Source organism: Pelecanus crispus, chromosome 5 (assembly GCF_030463565.1).
Source record: "Pelecanus crispus isolate bPelCri1 chromosome 5, bPelCri1.pri, whole genome shotgun sequence".
NCBI classification, from domain to species: Eukaryota; Metazoa; Chordata; class Aves; order Pelecaniformes; family Pelecanidae; genus Pelecanus; species Pelecanus crispus.
The window spans coordinates 48,211,734-48,233,090 of NC_134647.1; the positions used below are offsets into that span (position 1 = coordinate 48,211,734).

At 36.0% G+C, this 21,357-nt stretch overlaps 1 protein-coding gene across 2 annotated transcripts in view; it reads left to right on the forward strand.

Moving 5' to 3' along the window:
- The window catches only part of BRINP3 (BMP/retinoic acid inducible neural specific 3), a 228,164-nt gene that overhangs the window by 177,951 nt on the left and 28,856 nt on the right, over window positions 1-21,357 (forward strand). For both annotated transcript variants that reach the window (XM_075711317.1, XM_075711318.1), the window contains one exon: window positions 3,286-3,508. In XM_075711317.1, coding sequence (XP_075567432.1) covers window positions 3,286-3,508 — 223 coding nt within the window. The remainder of the gene's footprint in view (window positions 1-3,285; window positions 3,509-21,357) is intronic.

Here is a 21,357-nt window from a genome sequence, read left to right on the forward strand (position 1 = left end):
AGGTATTTCTTACAGCCTAAATATGTGTGATATTCATCAGATTTCAGCAATAATGTTTGCTCCCATTGTGATATTTTTCATTTATTCTTTGCCACTGAAATAGGGTATGCCATTTCAATCTCTAGACACCGTTAATACAAGGAACATTTATCTTGCAGAAAGGAGGAAGTGAAAACCAGACATGACCAGACATAAAATGAAAGTTAAATAAACTTGTTTTATCAACCACTCCATATAAGGTTTTACATTTTCCCACATTATTTACGATTAGTTAAGAATATGAAAAAATGGTATTGCATGTGCTACCCATGTGCAAATAAATGAGGAAGTGCTGAAATCATATCATATGTGCTATCAAGAATCATGTTTTAAAAGCATCAATTTCTATGGCCCCCAGCACTGTAATACTGGCTGTTAATCCTCGGGAGTGGCTGGTACAATGTGTTGATTAGAGTGTAATAGTTTAATCATCTCTCAGTGATAGGAGTTCTTGTTGTAGTTTCACAGATCATGAAATGTGTCTGTTTAAGATATGAGCACATTATCTTTTCTTCTCTTTTTTGCAGAAGGCACTATATAACCATGCTCATTTTATCTCTGTCTCTCTTTTGCCTGCATTATGGTGCACATTAGCGTGATCATAGAGGGCACAGGGATAGTCAAAGATGATGTTTATTACAGGGAGAAAAAGAAGCATTTTCTTATTGGAAATGCTTTTGCATTGCAAGTTAAGGAGTGTAAACCCTTCTTATCACTTCTAAACACTGCATCCGATTAGATGTTAGCTGTAGAGCTTATTGCCATTGTGCAAAGGACAGCAAATTGACAATGTTTCTTAAATAAATTACAGCAATATGAAAACTGAAAAGGCATCTTCTGAGTATATTCTCTCCTCAGGGATTTGGGTTTATTTTTGGCTTCATGAAACTGAGCTTAAGTAGATATACCAGTGTCTCAGAAGAACAGAAGGGAAATAAGAAGTTAGTGATTAAAACAGGTAGTCAGGAATATAGCTTTTGGATCTGATCTTCCCTAGGTGTATTAGCAAACTGCTCTGAAGTCAGTAGAACTTGGACAATTTATACAAACTGCAGATCTGCACTTTGCCAAAGGACATACTTTGTAACAGTCGAGTTAACCTTATTTCCTACTATTATTTTTTTTTTTTTTTTTTTTTTTAATACCAGTTTGTTAAATTTGAAAATGCACTCTTTAGGTTTGGAAGGTTTTGCCAAGCCAATGGGACTGTGCCTCCTTTAGACAAACCAGACGTAACCCTCTCTTACAGCATTTGTGCAAGCCTTGAAGGGAAGCGAGGACTGGGAAGTGTGGTGTGAGGAGACAAAGACATAATTGTCACTTGGGAAGGGGAAAACAGGGAACTGGTTTTCGCAGAACTACACTAAGACTCACAGAAATGCTCATCTGGTAATGTAGAATTTATTAAATACTCCTGTTAATTCCAATTATTAAGCTACAAACCCAGGAAAAGATACTTACTCTTTTTGGACAGAGGGTAAGAACCAACTTCTTAGATAAAATTAGGGAAGGGAAAAAGCAAAGGATAAAAGGTTCAGAATACTTGATAGCATAAAGAAACAGTTCCTTTCCTCAGTCCCTTAGTTTGTACACAGGGACGGCAGAGGGGCAACAGTGCTGTCCTCAAGGGGAGAATAGTGGACAACCAATACCCAGAGAGGAAGGCATGAGGAGAAAATGCATAACACATTGCCAAGGAGCTCCCAGATGAATTATTAAAACCACTTTATTAAATATAAAATCATCACCTTTGCCCCTTGCCTTTCAGTTTTTACTTTCTAGAAGACCTTTCAATGCCTTTTGTGTTCTTATGAATCCATCACAGAAAATACTATGCAAAAATAGGATTGTTCTATTTCATCATGGCCCTGTGTCCCTCAGGATGTGGACGAGGGTCACTCCAGCTCATTCAGAAAAGATCTTTCTTCTCTTCCCATAAAAAAGAAAATATTTTTGCCTTCTTTGTGCAAAAATGTTGTTAAAAAAGCTAAACTAACGCTAAAGCTAAAACCAAAAGACTTATGAACAATTATGGTAATGGAGTATTCTTTCATGTGAGCAGACATTTTCCCCAATCAACCCTCTCCCACGACCAACCTAAAATTATAGCAATGTTAAATATTATGATTAACTCTAGTATTAAGCGGGAAGCTACTTCAGCCAGTTGGATCATTATATTCACATAGTCTGCTGAAGTGTAGACTACTGAAAAGGAGCATCTGGCGGGGTGAAAGCCAAACTGTGGGATAAGTGACTTCACTGCAGGAACAAGCTGAAAGAAAAAATGGATTGTGAAGGATGGGAGAATAGCAGCAAGCAGGAGGGCAGACAGGAAAATGTACTGATATATGGGAACAAGAAAGAAAAAGGATAAACATGTGCATTCAGGTGTGCTACTCATTTCCTCATTTTTTTGCCAGTGATTAGAGTCCTTTTAAATGGAAGTTCATTTAGGTTCAAAACTTATAAATCAACTTGTAAATTATGCTACTTACGCAAAAAGACTCATGGATTAATAAAATACTGTTAATAAGATTCAGTCTATGTATCTTATGTGGACTGAGCTACCAGAACAAATCACAAAGCATAGGATGTTCACAATAACAGTGATCCTGTGATTTAAGAACTCCTTTTTACCACTTTAGAGATGGGACATGTGGAAAAAAGAAGTTATGGGGGACATTTTTGAAGTGTCAAAGTACTGTAAAATGCTTTGAAATGTTCCATTTCAATTTTAAATAATTTCAAAAGTCTGATCCTTAATGGCTTGCCTCAGGTGAAATAACATGTCTAAAAGAGAGCTGGCCTGTAAAATCACATTTACCTGCATTTCCTTAATATTGGTATATACTTCTTTTAAGACAGTTTCCTATCTTCTCCAAATGAGTCAATACACATTGATCTTTAAATGCATATTTACTTTCAGATCCTAGATTTGATGGTAAGAAACTCTGATTCTTATTTAATCTTCATATTATCCAGATTGAGAAATAATGACAGTGCTTGTATTTGTTTTAACATCAATTAAAAAATTATATAAATATAGGCTTTTGCTGGTTTTATTCTAATATTACCATTAAAAATGTAATTAACTTTCTACTTTCAAAGAGTTAAAATGTTAAATTCTAAAATTGCAAAAGTTCCAGTTTAAAAAAAATTAGCTCAGGAAAAAACAAATTAGAAGTTAATTTTTGCTTCAACAATAACCATAACTACATAATTAAAGACTATTTTTTTCTTTTTTAGATGAATTTAAATTATTTATGAAAAGGCTGCCCATGAATTATTTCCTGAACACATCTACTGTAATGCATTTGTGGACAATGGATTCTAATTTTCAACGTCGCTATGAGCAACTAGAAAACAGCATGAAGCAACTCTTCCTCAAGGCACAGAAAACTGTTCACAAGCTCTTTGGCCTTAGTAAGAGATGCCATAAACAGCCACTCATCCGCATGCCAAGGCAGAGGTAAGAAGGCCTATGAAAACCTGAGAAACTCAAACTGCTGTCTTGACACTAAAATCTCCTTAAGGGCATAGATGTGGGAATGTGTGCAGCATATGGTACATGCACAGTATACAATCTTTATATTTGTAGGAGTTGAACAATCCCAACTTTCAATATTGCTCCATTCATGTTTTCCTAAATATGATGGGAAAGGTCAAAATAAAACCTGATTTGTATATGACTGCATATTATGTGAGGCAACTTAAAAATAACATGAGCATACAGATTCCTCCCATCTGGTCTGCCTCTGTTTTACAGACAATGTTTTCAGTGGAACTTGGCCAAGTGTAACAGTGCCAAATAATTGTATACAGAATACTGAATACCTGTTCTGAAGCAAGCACAGCTATTTTAAGAACTTCTTAGGTCATTATACAGTATATACTACATACTATTGATTTCTTGTCTCATTTGTCAGATATGAATTAGATTTGAAAGGATGCCTAAGGAAAGAAAATACAAGTGGTTTAGTCCGTAGAAACAGAGAGATCCTGAAAGCTAACTAGTCAAATCTATATTAACATAAAGTGGTTGTAGTTGATTGCTGATCGAAAATTGCTTTATTGAAATTAATGGAACGACACTAGAGTAAATCTGAAATGAATGAGCTTTTAAGGACATTATCTTGAGCACAAGCATTGTGGGCCTACTCCAGTGACTCCTGCATTTAGCATGTATCTCTGTCAATTTTAAAGAAATCTAGTTTAGGTTCAGTGTTCCAGAACTGCTAAGGGTACTTTATTCTTGACTGCTTTCAGCTCTCCTATTGCAAGCTAAGGCTCCATCAATTCCTCTTTGCCTTTTGGTGGCACTTAGCTAGCCCCTCCGCTTTTTCTTTCAGAAGCAGCCAGCCATAACAGGCTCTCATGCCCCCCCTTTTTCTACATATTGTGCTTTGCTTTGTGATCTGCTAGTTGCAACAAAAAATGTATTTTTCACTTGTGGTGTCATTTCATAATTAGAAAATATTCCACTAACAAAGGTTATATTGTCACTGCAGTGCTTTGATATCATCATCTCCTGTGTTTCTTGGGCATGACCTGAATGAGCATTCTGCCAAAGAGGTGATTCAACATGAAAGACTTCAGCAGGAACCCAGAGCTTTTTAAAACACAAGAAACAGAATCCAACCTCACTTTTTTTTCCCCCTACCAAAATTTAAAATAATCTGGTCTTTGAAAATAACCACTATAGGGTTTTGAGGTAATCTTTGGTTGCCATCGGTAATGGCAATGATAGAGTACAAATGAACTGAGATATAAAATGCAAAGATCAGTTAAAATGATTGATCAAAACACACCTTTCTTGTTATATGCTTGTGAGTTCATGGTTTATTTATTAATAATAAATTTTATTAACAGTGAGTTTGCCTGTTTTACAGGGAATTGTACTAAACTTTCATAACAGATTGATTTTGCAATGCATCTCTCACTTAGGAATATCGTAACTTTCTTTTAAGATAATTATGTCCTGATTTTAGTGACTGCCCTAAAATTTTTTCTAGTCAGTACAGAGGGATATTGGACATATGATAACATAATGATCAACAGATGGCTCAAAGATCAGTGCTAAAGGCAGGTTTGGGAATACTTAGCCAGTGCGATGCATTTGCTAAAAGAGAGAATTTTCAAAGGATGGATTCCATCTGACTATCTGGAAAAATTGCATTCTGACATCAAGGCTTTTATGGCTGATAAGAAAAGCTTTCAACTGAGAAGTGAGGGGAAAAGGTCAAAAGAAACTGGTTTAATTTCCAAACCTGGTTTAAAAGAATCTGATAGACAGATACAGGAGTGGATAAAGGAATACAGGAATGGATAAAGGAATACAGGAATGGATGAAGGAATACCAGTGGTGAAAAGATGGATAGTGAGGAGAAAGAGGTATTGATACACAGGTATTGATAGAATAGTATTCAGATACTTCTTGTGATGAGAGTATACCTAATCCAAACAAGGTACTGAATTTTTCGATACAGAACTGCCAACAGGTTAAGTATTCAAATGAATAGCGGGTAATGCAATGGAGAAACATTAATTATTGCTCAGGCTGTAAAAACAGACATTTCAGCAGAAGGTGAGTGGAATAACAGAACGAAAACCAAGTACTTAAGTTTCTTGTGCTTAAGGAAAGACAGAAATAAAAGCAAAAATCACAGCTTCATGTGCCAATAATATTCTAGGCTCCAAACAAACAAGAAGGGGGAATTGGAACAAAATCTTTTCCAAAGTCTTTCCAAACAGCTCTTCCAGATTAGTGTGTGGGCTCTGCTATTGATAGCTAAGGGTGAATTTTATCATGGAAAGAGAAATTAGAGTTAATGGAGACATAAATACTATTTTAAATTGTATTTTATGGGCACTTGCCTTTTCAGATACAGATTAAAGAGCCAATGCTTCAGTTTTTAATAAAGGTCATGCTGCTGGCAGTGGGTAAAAACAAAGTAACTGTGCTAATGTTTAATTTTACACTGTATTTCACAAGTCAATAGAAGTTATATACAAAGGATTTTTAAAGGAATATGTTGAAAATGAGAGCAGGTTTTCTCTTTCATTAAGCTGGGAGTTATGTCCTAAAAGTTTAATATAATTAATGAAAACTTTCTACAAGACTGATTTTTATAGGGATATATCTATGTAGTCTGGCAGAAATTGTTTTGTCATGCTTGAAGGAGCTCCTACATATGGTCAAGGTTATAATTCATTACTGAAAATACCTGTCTCTTTCTCTGGCCTCAAAATTTTGTTACTGAACATGAAACAAATTGTTGCTTGACTGTTTTTAAATGTTTTTAATTAATCAGCTAGACAGAATTGCTTGCAACTTTTTCCATATTTCCTGAAGAACCAAACCACTTAATAATAAGACTAAATTACATTTATTTTTTAATTTTCTAATCCTTGAACCAAAATACCATTGAATCCTCTCATAGCATCATTGTTCATAGTAGAAAAGAGTCAACTAACTTGCGAGCTAAAGAAACTACATTCCCATGTCTCCTTTTTAAACACAGTTTATATTCTTTAGCTGGAATAATGTATTAATAGTTTTCTTTCAGTCTGCACTAGCGATCAGAACAATGTCTCATTTACTGCAGCACTTTGGTATACACTGGGGATGAGAACAGGATTACTATTTTTATTTTATTCTGTTCATTGCAAATCCTTTCAAGTTCCAGATGTTCTTCCCAGATTTTAAACTTTCTTTCATTAACATGAAACAGACCATTGTTCCTTTTCCTGAAAGTCAGACCATGCCAAGATACATCAAAAGTCCATAGATTTCCATTATAAACTGTTATGGTACTGCTGAGTGTAACTTTTAAAATTCACCTGAATTAATCAATACACTTTCTGTAATCAGTGAAGTATTTACTGGTTGTCAGAGTTCAAAGAAAAATACCAACTGAAAATTCAAAACCAACAAGGAGCACAGAAATTGCTATTTAGATAATCTGTTCCCATGCTGTATATAGGGATGGAATGAGAAAACATTCAATTTCAAGAAATAAAAAGAAAAACAAGATTAAAAAAAATGCACTCGGAGAAAGAAACTTGATGTTCTGTGGAATAATGCTACCAGGTGAGCTACTGCCTCCATGAATTTGAGGCTCCGCTGCTTCAAAAGGCTCAAGTGATTATTACTAATATGTTCTTATTGCATTGACACAACAGCCTTAAAAACTTGCAGTATCATATGCTCATTCATCGTGTTTGCTTGGCCAGAGTCCACCGCATGCAGCAATTGTTATTCCACTAGATGGCCAGCTCTTGCTGCAGTTTTTGTACAGGAAGGTTATTGAAACACCGCTAGTCACACAATGCATTTTGCTTTGCAGGAGTCAGTAGGTGCTGTAAAATGTATATAGGAGGGCTGATGAAACAGTGCTAGAAGCACAATACATTTTGCTTTGTAGGAATCAAGATGAGATGTAAAACATGTCTGCCCTAACCTCGTCATGCATATTTCTGTATTAGGACCATGAGGTGTAAGGAACAATTATTAATATTCGGAAGTGGTTTGCGCATGGTGTCTGTGGTCTAGTATATCTACTCTGAGAAAAGGACTGACAGAGTCATTAAGTTAGTCCAAGCTCTTGATTCCAGCAGCATAATTCTCAAATGAGGTGAGAAAGTGATGCCCTGTTGCAGGCAGCAAAAGGCAGGCTTCCTCATAGCTTAGGCTGAGCGTTGTGACTCACACCTGCACTGAAAGATGAGATCTGTGCATGCATAATCTCATGTTAATGTCATCTTTGGATTGCATCTTCTAATTTTTCAAAGACAAAATAAGTGGAGGGAATAAAGAAATAATAATTTTACTCAATAGGGATGTCCATATAGGACACTGCAGCTCACATATGGCAATGGGAAGAGGTAAAGCAGCAAGCAAAGTTGTGGTTATACATTTGTCACTGTGTTATGGGGAGGGAAAGTTGGTTTTGTTTCTGTTTTGGTTAACATGACAGTAAGATTTCTTTTCAAACGTCATGATTATATGCTGAGAAGCTGAAAATCACAGGAACGGAAGTCCTGATCCTACCCAGGAATTGCTGTCAGTGAAACACCTGACCTGAGCCAGAGCTGAGAGTAAACAGGCACTTACATCCACCCAAATTATGAAACCAAAATGAGAAAACTGGAATATCTATGCTTAAAAGCATAGAAGAAATAGAAACTGTGTTGGTGAAGAAGAAGAATCTTCAGTTTCCCAAATATTTTTCAATAAGAATGCCAATGATTTCCTGTGATTGGATTTAATATCCAAACACTACTGAAAGACACTGAAAGCAGGGAAAAGCTTTCATTTCTTCCTTCAGAAGTGCCAGTTTAGCACCTGATTTTGTTTTCTGTGTCATTCAAATTGGTTCCTTGGCTAATGTTATCCATTTGAGTGAATGCACTCAATACACTATATTGCCACATGTACAAACCTTATTTGTATGCAGTTTAAATCACTTTGTAATGAAAAAGCATCACTTGAGGCCAAATTTAACCAGCACAATTTGTGATTCAACAAAGACATAAACAAAAATATTAAAAGGAGAAATGTAATGCAAATACAACAGTAAGCCAGTGAAAAAAATGACATCTTTCTTGGCATAATAACAAAATGGAAATCTGCTGCAACAAACTGCAACTGAAGATTATGAGCAACTCAAGTAAATAAGAATTTTAATTTTAAAAGACCAAGGTACAACACTTGCACACAAAAGCATGTAATCTTGAAAAAAATGTCAGTATCTGAATTTTTGAAAAGACTGGATGCTTAATATTACCACATAATTTACAGTGAAGATGTTGAAGACCAACAGTCTAGCCAGCTTTTTAAAGGATCTTATCCTGGTAATGCAAGCCAAAGGCAAATATAGACAAAACTACTTAATAATTTAAAAAAAAAAAAAACCATATAAAAATGCTTATTTCTGAAAAGAAAGCCATTCTCAGCAGCCTTATCTTCATAAAGGATTTTTTTTAAGAAAGATACTCTGAAGCTAATGTAGACTTAGGAGGAGTTCATCACCAGAGGCAGTGAATGGCTGCATCAAACAGAAGAGTTACAGAAAGAATTCTGGTTTTCAGAAACAGAATTTGTTCTCAGATTTCCCACAGAATGCACCAAAGGCAGGTATAAAAGGAGGAAGAGCCATGAATTTGCTTTTTCTCATTTTTCTTTCCTTTGTGAATTTCACAGAGCAAAAAATTCACATGCCCTAGAAGCACAACAAGGCCTGAATACCGTAAAAACACTTGAGAAGGGACTTTTATCTTAGTCTTCTCTTCAGTCCATATGCAGAAAAAAGATTTAGGATATCTGACTTTTTTATAGTATTTATAACACAGTCCATCAGAATGCCGACACCTTGAAACCTGTTTTCTTCAGAATGCTTCATAATGAAATACACAAAAGTAGATTAGTTGTTAATCCCATGCCCTCAGGATGTTACACAAGATTAGTTCCTTACATCCCAAAGTTAGTTATCATCTACTTTAGATTGCTTTGCTATAAGTATAATTGATTCATGGGCACAAAATTACTAAGGAATAAAATCTTCCACCAGAGAAGCCACAAAGTTGAATACGTGGAAGTTTCACAGTACATCACACAGAGATTTTTCTTTTCAAAGCACATTTCTGGCATTGGACGTAAGGGAAAAAAATCTAATTATACGTCTCTTAGGAGACTGCTAGAATGAAGGTGAACAGTGAGTCTAGATGAAAATTGTGTTACAGAAAGACAGTGTAAGACAGCAAAAGCTCAGATGAATGGACTGGGTCTAATTTATATGATGCTTCTGAACAAGAGGTGCTAAACAAGCAATATTCTGTTTGGTTTTAGTACACCTCCTTTTAATAGAGTACAATGTATCATAGAGATATTTCTAAACAAAAATTATTCCAAGAAACAAAGAAAAATGTACTTAGATTGCACATCATTTTACATTATAACAAATACCAGAATTTTTTTGGATCTGCTTCAATTAAGATAGTGCATGTGGGAGTTAAAAATGGATTTGCAAGTTTTAATGTAAAGGAATGCCTCTCCAGTGGAAACTTTGATTTGATCTAACACACCAGGTGCGCATCTGAAAGTTGCATGCCATAGAAAAGGAAGGTGATAAAATGAAAGTATCTGAGACAAAATGAAGATCAGTTTGTCAGTGGTTGCTTTACTGAACTGAATAATAAGTCTGCATCTTTTCTCAAAGGAAATAAAATGATCTGCTTTGAGGTGATACCTTTAATTGGATTGGGAATTAGAGTTATTAGAGTTATTTAAAAATAACGTGACAGACATAAAAATATGATATACAGGCCTGCAAATAATAGGTCTGATAACAATGACAAGCTAAGATAAACTCTTGTGTACATGTGTGTTTTCACACGTTTTAATAACTGTATATACATAGGGGCAGACTACTCTTAGCATCTGTCCTTGTAATACGTTTTCTCTCAAGGAGATTTGGTTTTGCAATGTTGCAGCACTTCATTACATACTCATAGAGGCTGTTCTTGATCACATGCTATACATGAAAATTTTTTCAGCCTCCCCACAACTCCACTTTTGATTTTTTTGATGAATAGCAACATTAGAACAAATGAATTTCACCATATCATAAAGTGCTGTGAAACTAGTAGACAGGTTACATTAATGTCACAGAGCAGGAGCATGCCTGCTTCCATGCTCTGGAAATACCATCTGTGCAATATGTGGAATGAAGTCACATCTCTCATGCCAATGCTTTGTTCTTTTAAAGTATGGATTACTTACTAGTGCAACTGTATCCTAATAGTAGTGCATTAGCAATCATATTTTAGATTTCGTTACATGATGCAAAATTTTAAAAAAAGAAAATCAGCTTAGCAGGAATCATCTGACATGAAAGGACCTATACCAATATAGTATTGTATGATATGATAGTAATATAATATTGCAGAATGTTGCATTAAACCTTCTTCTGAGACTCACAATATTATAAATGTGATTACCGAATCATTAACAACTATTAGAGTACTGTTGCACTGGCAAATAGTCTATACTTTAAAAGGACAAAACTTTGGCATGAGAGACGTGACTTCGTTCCATGTGTTGCCCATATATTATATAATACTGCTGAATATTCAGACATGTCAAAGGTGACAGTATTCAGAAATGTATCAGCAGAAGATGACTCAATGAAATAATTTCACTCAAGAAGAATGACTACTTTAGTGTCCATCTCTTTCTTGTGGATTCTCTTTTAAGAGTAACAGGGTGATAGGAATGGAAATCCCATATTCCCTTGGAAGACCAATTTCCTCTATATAGTCCAGTTCTGAGAAGTGGAAAGTTGGGCTTAATTTCCTCTTCTCCCTCATGAAACAGTATCTAGAGTATCCATTTTTTTTCAGACCTGCTAACACTCATTCCACTACAAATTGCCTCTGTCCCTTCCACCTACCAAAACCCCATATTGTTTCCAACACAAATGTCCAAACTTCCTTATTTTTCCCAGGCAAATTTTGTAATGCAATTGGTGCTATCAGTACTGCAGCCTGAAAATTTGAAGACAATAAAACATAAGCAACTTAAAATAGCCTTTTATTTTATAGACGTGGTATTAAAAAAGAAAAGCACAGATTAAGAGAAAGCTGCTGCAGAATTTTGGTTATAAAGATACAGTATTCAGCACATTTAATCCCAAGTGTAGGTCTACAATACTGAGGGGCTTGCTTTTGGCCTTTTGGTTTTTGCTGTGACTAAAGTTCTGTAAAAGACTTTTCCTCAGGCTAAATTTAAAGATATCTTAATCACTTATCCACATGAATTACTTGTAGAAACAACATCAGAGCCAACACTGTGGTGACTCACAAGGCTTGCAAGCCTACACTTTAAAATGATTACTTGACATGTGGATACATCCTGGCACACATTTCTGGGCTTGGCAGCTTCTGTTTGCTCCTAGCCTGATGACCGTCTGTCTTTGTAGTCATGACATGTGACATGATGGCCATGATCCTCTCTAGATAGCACCCCCACACACCTTCAGGGACCATGATAACGTACACCATAAATGCAACCAGAGGTCAGGCAAGGACATCAATGTGAGATACTGGATCTTCGAGTACCCTGGCCTTCAGGCTATTCCTGAGTCCAGAAAGTTGCAGTATCTTCCAGATTTCACCTGTATAAGAAGAACGTATTTGAGCAATGCTTTATCTGCTCCAGAAGAGTATAAAATGTATGATAAGGTACATGTCTTTTATCATCTGTGAGTTATTAAGTAAGACAGGAGAAAAATAAGAAAGAATGATCTTTGATATTCAGTCTCCAGCATCAGGCTTCCTCTGTGGAGTCACAAAGTCCCTCTGTCTGTGCCCATCATAGTACAACAGGGCTGACAATAGGCTGATAATATCACGTCTCCCTTGTTCTCTTTTGTCTATTGTGTTTCTTTAGAGTGATACACAGACTGTCTCTTGCTAGGTGTTTGTACAGCACATGTCACAGTGGGGCCCCAGTCTCAGCTCTGGCTGGGACGAATTGCTGTAACATAAATGCTTTTCTGGTCTGTGCTCTTTAAAGTAGAAACGTGTCTCCTCTGTGGGAAGGTGGTATTAATGCAAAGAACAAGAAAGCTTTGACATGAGTGCAGAATAAAAGATGAAGGTTGGGCTTGTGGGGGGTGGCTGGTTATTGCCATGCATATCCATATTTCAGGCAAAACCTTTCATCACTCTGATGTCTCACTGACAAAGAGGTCTCTGCTTGTCAAGTCATGTCTGTCAGCACTCTGAAAACAAGCTTTTCAGGCTCTGAATCAGAAAAACTTCTCAATTAAACAAGTCAAAGAACTGTGAGCTATGCATTGTCACAGAAATGGACACATACAAGCAAGTGTCTTATATTTCTCACCTGTGTTAAGTCATATGCTATTTGCTCTGTTAGCTCACTCAGAAGTCGAGATACTAGCTCTCCAAGGGGACATCAAATGCCAGACTTTAACCTTCAGGGTTGTGCCTCAGGTCATCTTAGCTAAAGACATATAATAGCTTTGTCTTTAGATAAATTTGAAGATTGCATAGTTTCAGTCCTGCAGATGGTAGGTTTTCAAGCTTCTGATTTTTAAAAATGCTTTGAAAAGTACTGAAAACCTGCATCTGAATTGTTTGTATTGTCTCATGTCTAGTCTTTCATTCCTTTTGTAAAATAATAAATCCTTTGCTTCCAACATGCAGAATGCACCAATCCCATTGTGTCTTAAGTGCTTCCAAATGACATAGTTCTGGGAACAAGTTTCCTATCTGGCCAGTATGTACAGATATGATAATGAAAAGACTTATTCCAAGTTTGATATGGCTGTTTCATACTATGTTGTTCTTCCATTTACAACACAACGAAAGAAATAACTCTGAAATAACAGATATATTAATCTGTTTCCAGGTAATTAAAAGTTAGTAACTCTTTCTTATTTACAGTCTATTATGTCTTTTATAAACCAAAAATACATTAATTTTTGGTGTAATATGTTCTCTATATTTTCTTATGTGCTCTTGATAAGAGCAAAATAAAGAAATAGAAAGAATAAGGTGCATATTGAAGGGTAGAGGGTAGGGAGACATTTAATTTTTCTGAAATTGAACTGCTAGGTAAGAATTCAGTTTGTGTATAATTGCTATGGATACTGTCAAGGGTAATTTATGGACAGAAACAGTAGCAAAAAAAAATTACATACAATAGTAGTTAATTTTTGGAAACATAAAAAAAACCTCTGAAAAATTGAAAATTTCAAATTATGAATTCCATACTGGTATCTTATGCATGTAGCTATATACAGACTGGTAAAGACAATGTACAGTTCATTTACCCCAAAGAATACCAAGCAGCAAACTCAACAACTCTACTGACAGCAGTGGTATGACATGACCTAGAAACTGTCTTTGGTCCCTCCCTTTGTCTTTCTCCCTTCCTGCCTTCCCCAGTTTCTAAATGAATTTAGTACTCCAGAGAGGTGCCAGGCAGACAGCTCAGAAGCATCCAGCCCTCTTATGTGCTCCCAGAGAGACAGGATTGGTAGTAGGCCCAGGCTTGCACTGTCTTGCCAACATGTCTCAACTTTCCCTGGGAGGGATCATAGCTGCAGAGTGTGAAAGCAAGTCCATGATAAATAAACTCTGTAGTGTTTTATTCCTTGGCTTCTCCACTGAGAACATCAGCAAGGGTGCCAGTTGTGGTGGTGATGTGTGCTGTGTGGACAGATGTCACCCAGGGAAAAGCTTTATTGTTGAGGTATTCACCTCATATTTTGTGCTGTCACAACACTTACCTTCCTGATAGATTTCTTACAAACCTAATGTAGCTCGGGGCTGCACTCGGAGACCCCAGCTAACACAAAATAACTCTAGAGTTTTCAGTTCAGCTTGTGTCTGGTATGTGGCAATATCTAGCAAGGTATAACCTTGTTTCTGATCTGACTATATGCAACTTGGATATTTTTTGTATATCAAAAGATATTCCAAGTATTTAATAAAGAGCAGATTATCATCTCTTACTCTGGGCAATATTACAGTTAGAAAAAATTCAAGAGTGGGTTCTGCTATCCTTACTCAGGTTGACCAAATTGCTTGTGCCTGGAATAGGATAATTTGCTTTCAGACTACTTACCAAACAAGAGAGTAGAAAAAATAAGTGATAGAAGTTGTCCATTAGAAATGTTAATTTTCAATGCAATCATTAACTGCCATGGATGTTTATAGTCTGTGAAGATCTTATTATCTTATTGACATGTAAACTTACGTCATATGTTTAGTATGGTTCTGGAAAGGAGAAAAAAAGAACTCTTTATTGTTGAGACTTTCCATAAGATGTTAGTGTACAAAAGGCATAGACCTACATTTGTGCCTTTTTTTCCCACATATTTCCAGATATTTATATTCTTTTCGAAAAGTACCATAAATATACCACAGAGAATGAATACAAAGCACTGTGTTATCAGTAACATTCTTTAAGAAAATCGATTTTAAAATCTTTTTTTTAGGCAGGAAATAGAAAAGCTTCAGGCTGAGAGAATGCAAATGAAGTTTTATTTCATCCACAAGTGAAGGAGATCAGGGCCTTAAAGCGACATATGAAATGAAAAACAAGATTGCCTTTCTATCAAGTTTTCTTCCTCCACATTCACAGTTTAACCAGTATTTTGGAGTTGTCTCCATATTCTACAACTGCATAACAACCAAAGAGAAAGAGGAAATCAAATGTCTAAGACATCTGTGTCTGTCCTGGTTTTGGCTGGGATAGAGTTAATTTTCTTCCTAGCAGCTGGCATAGTGCTGCATTTTGGATTTAAGATGAGAATAATGTTGATAACACACTGATGTTTTAGTTATTGCTAAGTACTGCTTATGCTAGTCAAGGACTTTTCAGCTTCCCACGCTCTGCCAGGTGCACAAGAAACTGGGAGGGGGTACAGCCAGGACAGTTGATCCAAACTGACCAAAGGGCTATTCCATACTGTATGACATCATGCTCAGTACATAAACTGGGGGGAGTTGGCTGGGGGGCAGTGATTGCTGCTCGGGGACTGGCTGGGCATTGGTCAGTGGGTGGTGAGCAGTTTCATCACTTTTTTTCCTGCGTTTTGTTTCTCTCTGTCATTGTTCTCCTTTTCATTACAATTTTTATTACTATTATTGTTATTTTATTTCCGTTATTAAACTGTTCTTATCTCAATCCATGAGTCTTCTTACTTTTGCCCTTCTGATTATCTCCCCCATCCCACTGGGGGGGAGGGTGAGCGAGCGGCTGTGTGGTGCTTGATTGCCAACAGGGGCTAAACAATGACAGTGTCCCATGCTTCAACCCACACCTCACTGAAGGAAATGGCAGGAAGGGTTTTTATTCCACAGGAAGGTGTCAGAATTCATAAGAGGAAATAACATAGAAATGACATCCTGGGTTCTCAAGTGATCTATCCCACGTGGCTGGAAGGCAAGTGCCTATTCAGAACATGTAAACTGTTTACCCATCTAGTGCATGCTTTTTTGGACTCTCAGGCATATTAAAGAGATATAATCAGTAGTATAGTTTAAAACTGATGACCACAGATCATTAAAAAAAATCCCTCAAGTACCAGATGATACAGCACAGCTGCAGAAGGCATTAATTCCAATTAATTTGTCAGGAAATTGTCACAGTCATAGTATTATCAGTTTTCTAGAAACCCATATATGGAACCGCAGATGATAAGTATAAAATGAAGGACTTACATATTGCAAGGAACAGAAGTAATAAAAATTGTTGGCACTCCAGACCGAAGGTGACACCTGCTAATTTTCTAATGTAGTTTTATTTTATTATCTGTAATGATTGACTGCTCTCAGTTGTCAAGATGTTAAAGTAAGATGACCCAAGCCAAACCAAAGTAAAACCTTCTTTGAATTCTACCCAGAATCACCTTTTCTTTGCTTACTTTTCAATAATAAATTAATGTATTTGTTCAAAACTCAAGAAATGATAAAAATAAATGCTATCTCTACAGAGTCAAACTTTGTTCCCTGTTGTGAAGCTGCTGTCTTATCTACCACAAAATTTATTTTCTCCAGGTGTTAGTTAAAAGGAGAAAAACAAAGGAAGTTTTTTATTTTTTTATTTTACTTTAATTATCTAATCTAATTTTTGGTTTTTCAGATTCTAGATAAATAGTTTCTGTTCTACCCATATGACAGGAATGACTTCAATATGCATTCAAACCTCTCCTTATTACATAAAAGTGCAGCGAATATCAGGATTTATTACATCAATTAAATTAATGTATAAATCTCTGGATTAAAAAAGCAATTTTGAAATAAATTAATTTTCAGAATGCATACCCTTCTAAAAAACAGCAATTAGAAATCTCTCTCAACATTGCTTAGACTGTGTTCATTATATTTCCTAAGACTCTCCTTCCTTATTTTAAACAGTGATATTTCCAACAGAATCTGAAATCAGGATCATTATCTTAAACTTTTATCAGTTTTTATTTTTTTTATTCTTCTAAACTTAAGAAACTTCTGGTTGATAGTTAAGAAGAAATCCTAAAAAAATCTTTAATTGACCTTAGAAGAACCCAAAGGCATCATGCCCTTGAAACTGTGCACTTATTATTCCACATATTTTTGGACAAAGTTGCCTTAATTTTGGAAAAAAAAATGGGAACAATAACTGATGATTTTTTTAATGTAAGTTGAAAGCTTACCATCTGTGTAGATTGCTTCATCAGTGTATTATCTGCAGAAAGCACTACTGGTTTAAATAATTCCTGGAGTGATGGCTAAGATACAGCATAAATATAAATGAGATAGTTGGCAAATATGTCCAAGATGTGAGCAAGGTACTGTGAAATGGATAGCTAAGCTGCTGACTGTGTTGTCCCTAATGTTTCTCTACAAAACTTCAGTTAAATAAGCTCTGAGTAGAGATCAATGTAGCAAATCCCAAGACAGCACGCAGACTTTCCGTTTCATCAATTTAGCCCTCAATACATTGCAAAATACTTGAGTAGCATTTTCTGTCTTGCTGAGCCCAGTCCATAGTTTAATGAATCTTGCCACTGGTATGAGGTTGTTCAACATTAAATCATATTTTATTTCTTCTGCTGACCATCTGCTGCGTATGTAGACTACTTATCTATGTATATCCATATTTGGATATAATGTCAACTGCACCGGAGAGGAAACATTTTACCTGTGGATTAAGAGATGAGCAAAAGTTCATAAAAGCCAGAATCCTCAGCTTTGAATGATAGAAGTAGAGAAACAGGTTTCTATCCATGAATATTTAAAAGGAAGTCTATACAGAATATCTCCATCTGTGCTGCTAAGGGTTGCTGCAACTTGGGCCTGGATTAACTTCAAAGATAAAAATAGACCCTCTGTCTATGAAAGGCAAAATTTTTCTGTGCTGAATAGAGATTAGTGTCCTGACAGAGAGGAGTGAAGCATTATAAAGAAGTTTTCTACAGGAGGCACCTGTGAATCTTGGCAAATAATGATTCCAGAGCCTGTTTCTTCTTTTTGCTGAATAGCAGACAGTCATCTGGTTATAGAGCTCTATAGACAAGTTTAGTTGAATGGTGCTATGCAGTTGTGAAATTGATGACATTGCAAGTCTCACAGTCTGTGGGATCAGACATCTCACCCAAACTTGCAAATATATTTTACAAAAATGCTCTTTTAATCTATTTAATCTTTGAGGTTTGTAAGAACATTCACTATATCCTTCCTACCCTTTTTGTGAAGGCAATAGTGAAATGGAACCAATATTCTGTGTGTGTGAAATTAATGTAATTTTTATGTAATTCCTAGTTTAAATATCTAGTCCTGATAGTAAACATAAGCAGAAATACCTTGCAATGTTTGCAAATCATAATCCCTAATAAATGATATAAAATGTACAACTCTGCACACGCAGAATCATATTCACACATTTACAGAAATTTAACAAATAAAATTAAGAACATTTGCAGAACTCTCTCTTCAACAAAACTGTACAATTTTGCTTCACAATTCTGCTTTCACACTTTGAGAAGCTTTGTTTTAGGAGGGTATATCACAGATTAATCCCTCTGAGTCATAGCAGTTTCCACGCTTTGGAAGAAAAGGCTCTATTTCATAACATTTCCTTGGTACTGATCTGAGGTGTTGCTTTGATGATTAGGTAGAAAACTGGAGTTTCCGACTAGCAGATAAAAAGTAGTAACTAGTTACAGTAGTTTCCTCTTTTCCTGACCTTATTACGTATTCTTTTTTAGATCTGAACTTGGTTGCTTGATCACAATTCAAATCCAACATCACATCAGTGCTACCAGCTCCAGGAAAGAAGTGAGCAGTTCCAAGTATTTACTTGTTTGCACATGTCTGCAAGCTCCACCAGATCTTAATAAGATTTTCATTTCTTTATTGGCACCATCAGTCTAGCATGGATTCACTCTTTTGAACCCCAAATAATCTAATCCCCTCTCCCCGCAATGATGTATGTTAACCACTTACTATTATTTGTGCCCAGCATCCTCATGGAAAAATACAGATGCTAAATCACTTCAGACAATCTGCAAAGAAACAGAATCATTGAACTTTTTTTTCCTTTTTTTAAAATGTGGTTAAGTGGTTAACACTTTATATTCAGGTATGGAAGCCGGTGTACTTCTGAGGTTTCATTTGCTTGCCTAGATTTCTAGGCTGTTCTGCATATGTTGTTGACATCAGAAGGTGCTGAATTAACATTTCCACTGGAGGAAAGGAAAAGATTGAGTGCTTAATTTCTTGAGCAGATAGCTTTTAAAATGCAGTTAAGGTGTGCAACTGCCAGTATTAAGGCACCTGAATGGCAGTAACACTTTGCATACTTTTAGGCTGTAAAGTAAAACTGAGTATGATTAATGGCATGGCTTTACACATAACAGCACAGCTGGGGATTATGTTATTTTATATTCACCTTCTAAACTCCCATAAAAGTAGATTATTGTAGCATAGCACTTCTGAATAGTTACATGATGACTGGAATCTTAACAGCTCCCATGTTCTTAAAAAAGGAAATATACTGCACAGAAACTCAGTCTTCCTCTGTGGAATTCACCCTTCAAGGAGAATGAGGAATATAAAACACTGGAAGGGTGTTTAGGCGATATTGGGGCCATTATACAAATATTGGAAGAGATGTAAATATTTGGTTGAGCATGGGAGTACATGAACAGAATATTTGCTTAACTTTTGTGGCTCAGGTGGACTGAGGAGTGGTTAAGGGCTAGCCTGGGGCTGAGGGCAGCTGACTGCTGGGCATTGGTGCTCTGAGTCCCGGCATCATAGTTGTTACTGTACTTCACGGTGAAGGGATTAGCCACAAAGCCATTAATATAGTGTGAAGAAAGTGCCTATGTACTTTTAAGGATCAAGCACATATCCTTTCAGTATCATGTCTGAGCCTGAAGAGATGTGCCAGAGTGTCTGTGGTACTGGTAGCAGCATCCATGGTAGGACCTGCACACAAGCACCCGAATAACCTGAACAGCAATAGAGAAGTGAATGTGTACTAACACATCTGAATAAAAAGGGTATTTGACTTATGGTTGTCATTGCCCACTAATTACAAGACAAAGATTTGCAACCATCTAAATTCTGCTGAAACTCATCTGGTATTAGAGTTGCTGCTATGTGTCATGTGAAATCTCGCTCACAAAGTAAGTTCATTTAATGGGCTGCTGGCATCAGCTGGAAGATACCCACTGAATCTAATGACATAAGAAGAGTTCTCCTTTATAATGACTCTTCAGATTAAGACAGTTTTTATTACAACTGAAATTTTCTTTGATTAATAATCTTTTTTTCAAAGATATTATTTATGATCAGTTGAGTCACAAGAAGAGAAATTTCTTATTGCTTAGGTTCTCTCACATTTCTTATTTCTGTTATTTATAAGACAGTATAAGTTTACTATTAATGAAATATTAACACTTTATTTTCATTAATTTTAACTGTATCCACAGTGAAAAGGATTCAGTTTGATTTCTGCAACAGCAATCATATTGATCTACAGAAAAAAATTCCTCTCAATCTGACAGGTATCAAACAGATACAGGCACAAATAAAATTAACAATAAAGAAATGAAAATTTTCTGAAGTTCCTTTACACAACTAAAACTTCCTGAGTAGGATTTTAGCTCTCTTTTTCCCCTTTTTAATAGAAGAATCACACTAATTAAATATTCTTCAGTATGTATGTTAAGGACTAAACAAGCTATTGACATGACCTCAGATACTACTTTACTGTAATAATTTTTAATTTGTCATGGATATGTTAAGCTTTCAATGAATGAATAAGAGAAAATGTTAAATGCATTTTGTCATGGTTTAACCCCAGCCAGCAGCTAAGCACCACGCAGCTGCTCGCTCACTCCCCCTGCCCCAGTGGGATGGGGGAGAGAATCAGAAGAGTAAGAGTGAGAAACACTCCTTGGTTGAGATAAGAACAGTTTAATAATTGAAATAAAATAAAATAAAATAAAATAGTACTAGTAATAATAACAATATAATAATAGTAATAATAATATAAAAAATAAGTGATGCACAATGCAATTGCTCACCAACCTCTGACTGATACCCAGCCAGTTCCCGAGCAGTGATCACTGCCCCCCGGCCAGCTCCCCCCAGTTTATATACTGAGCATGATGTCATATTACATGGAATAGCCCTTTGGTCAGTTTGGATCAACTATACTGGCTGTGCCCCCTCCCACTTTCTTGTGCACCTGGCAGAGCATGGGAAGCTGAAAAGTCCTTGACTAGTGTAAGCAGT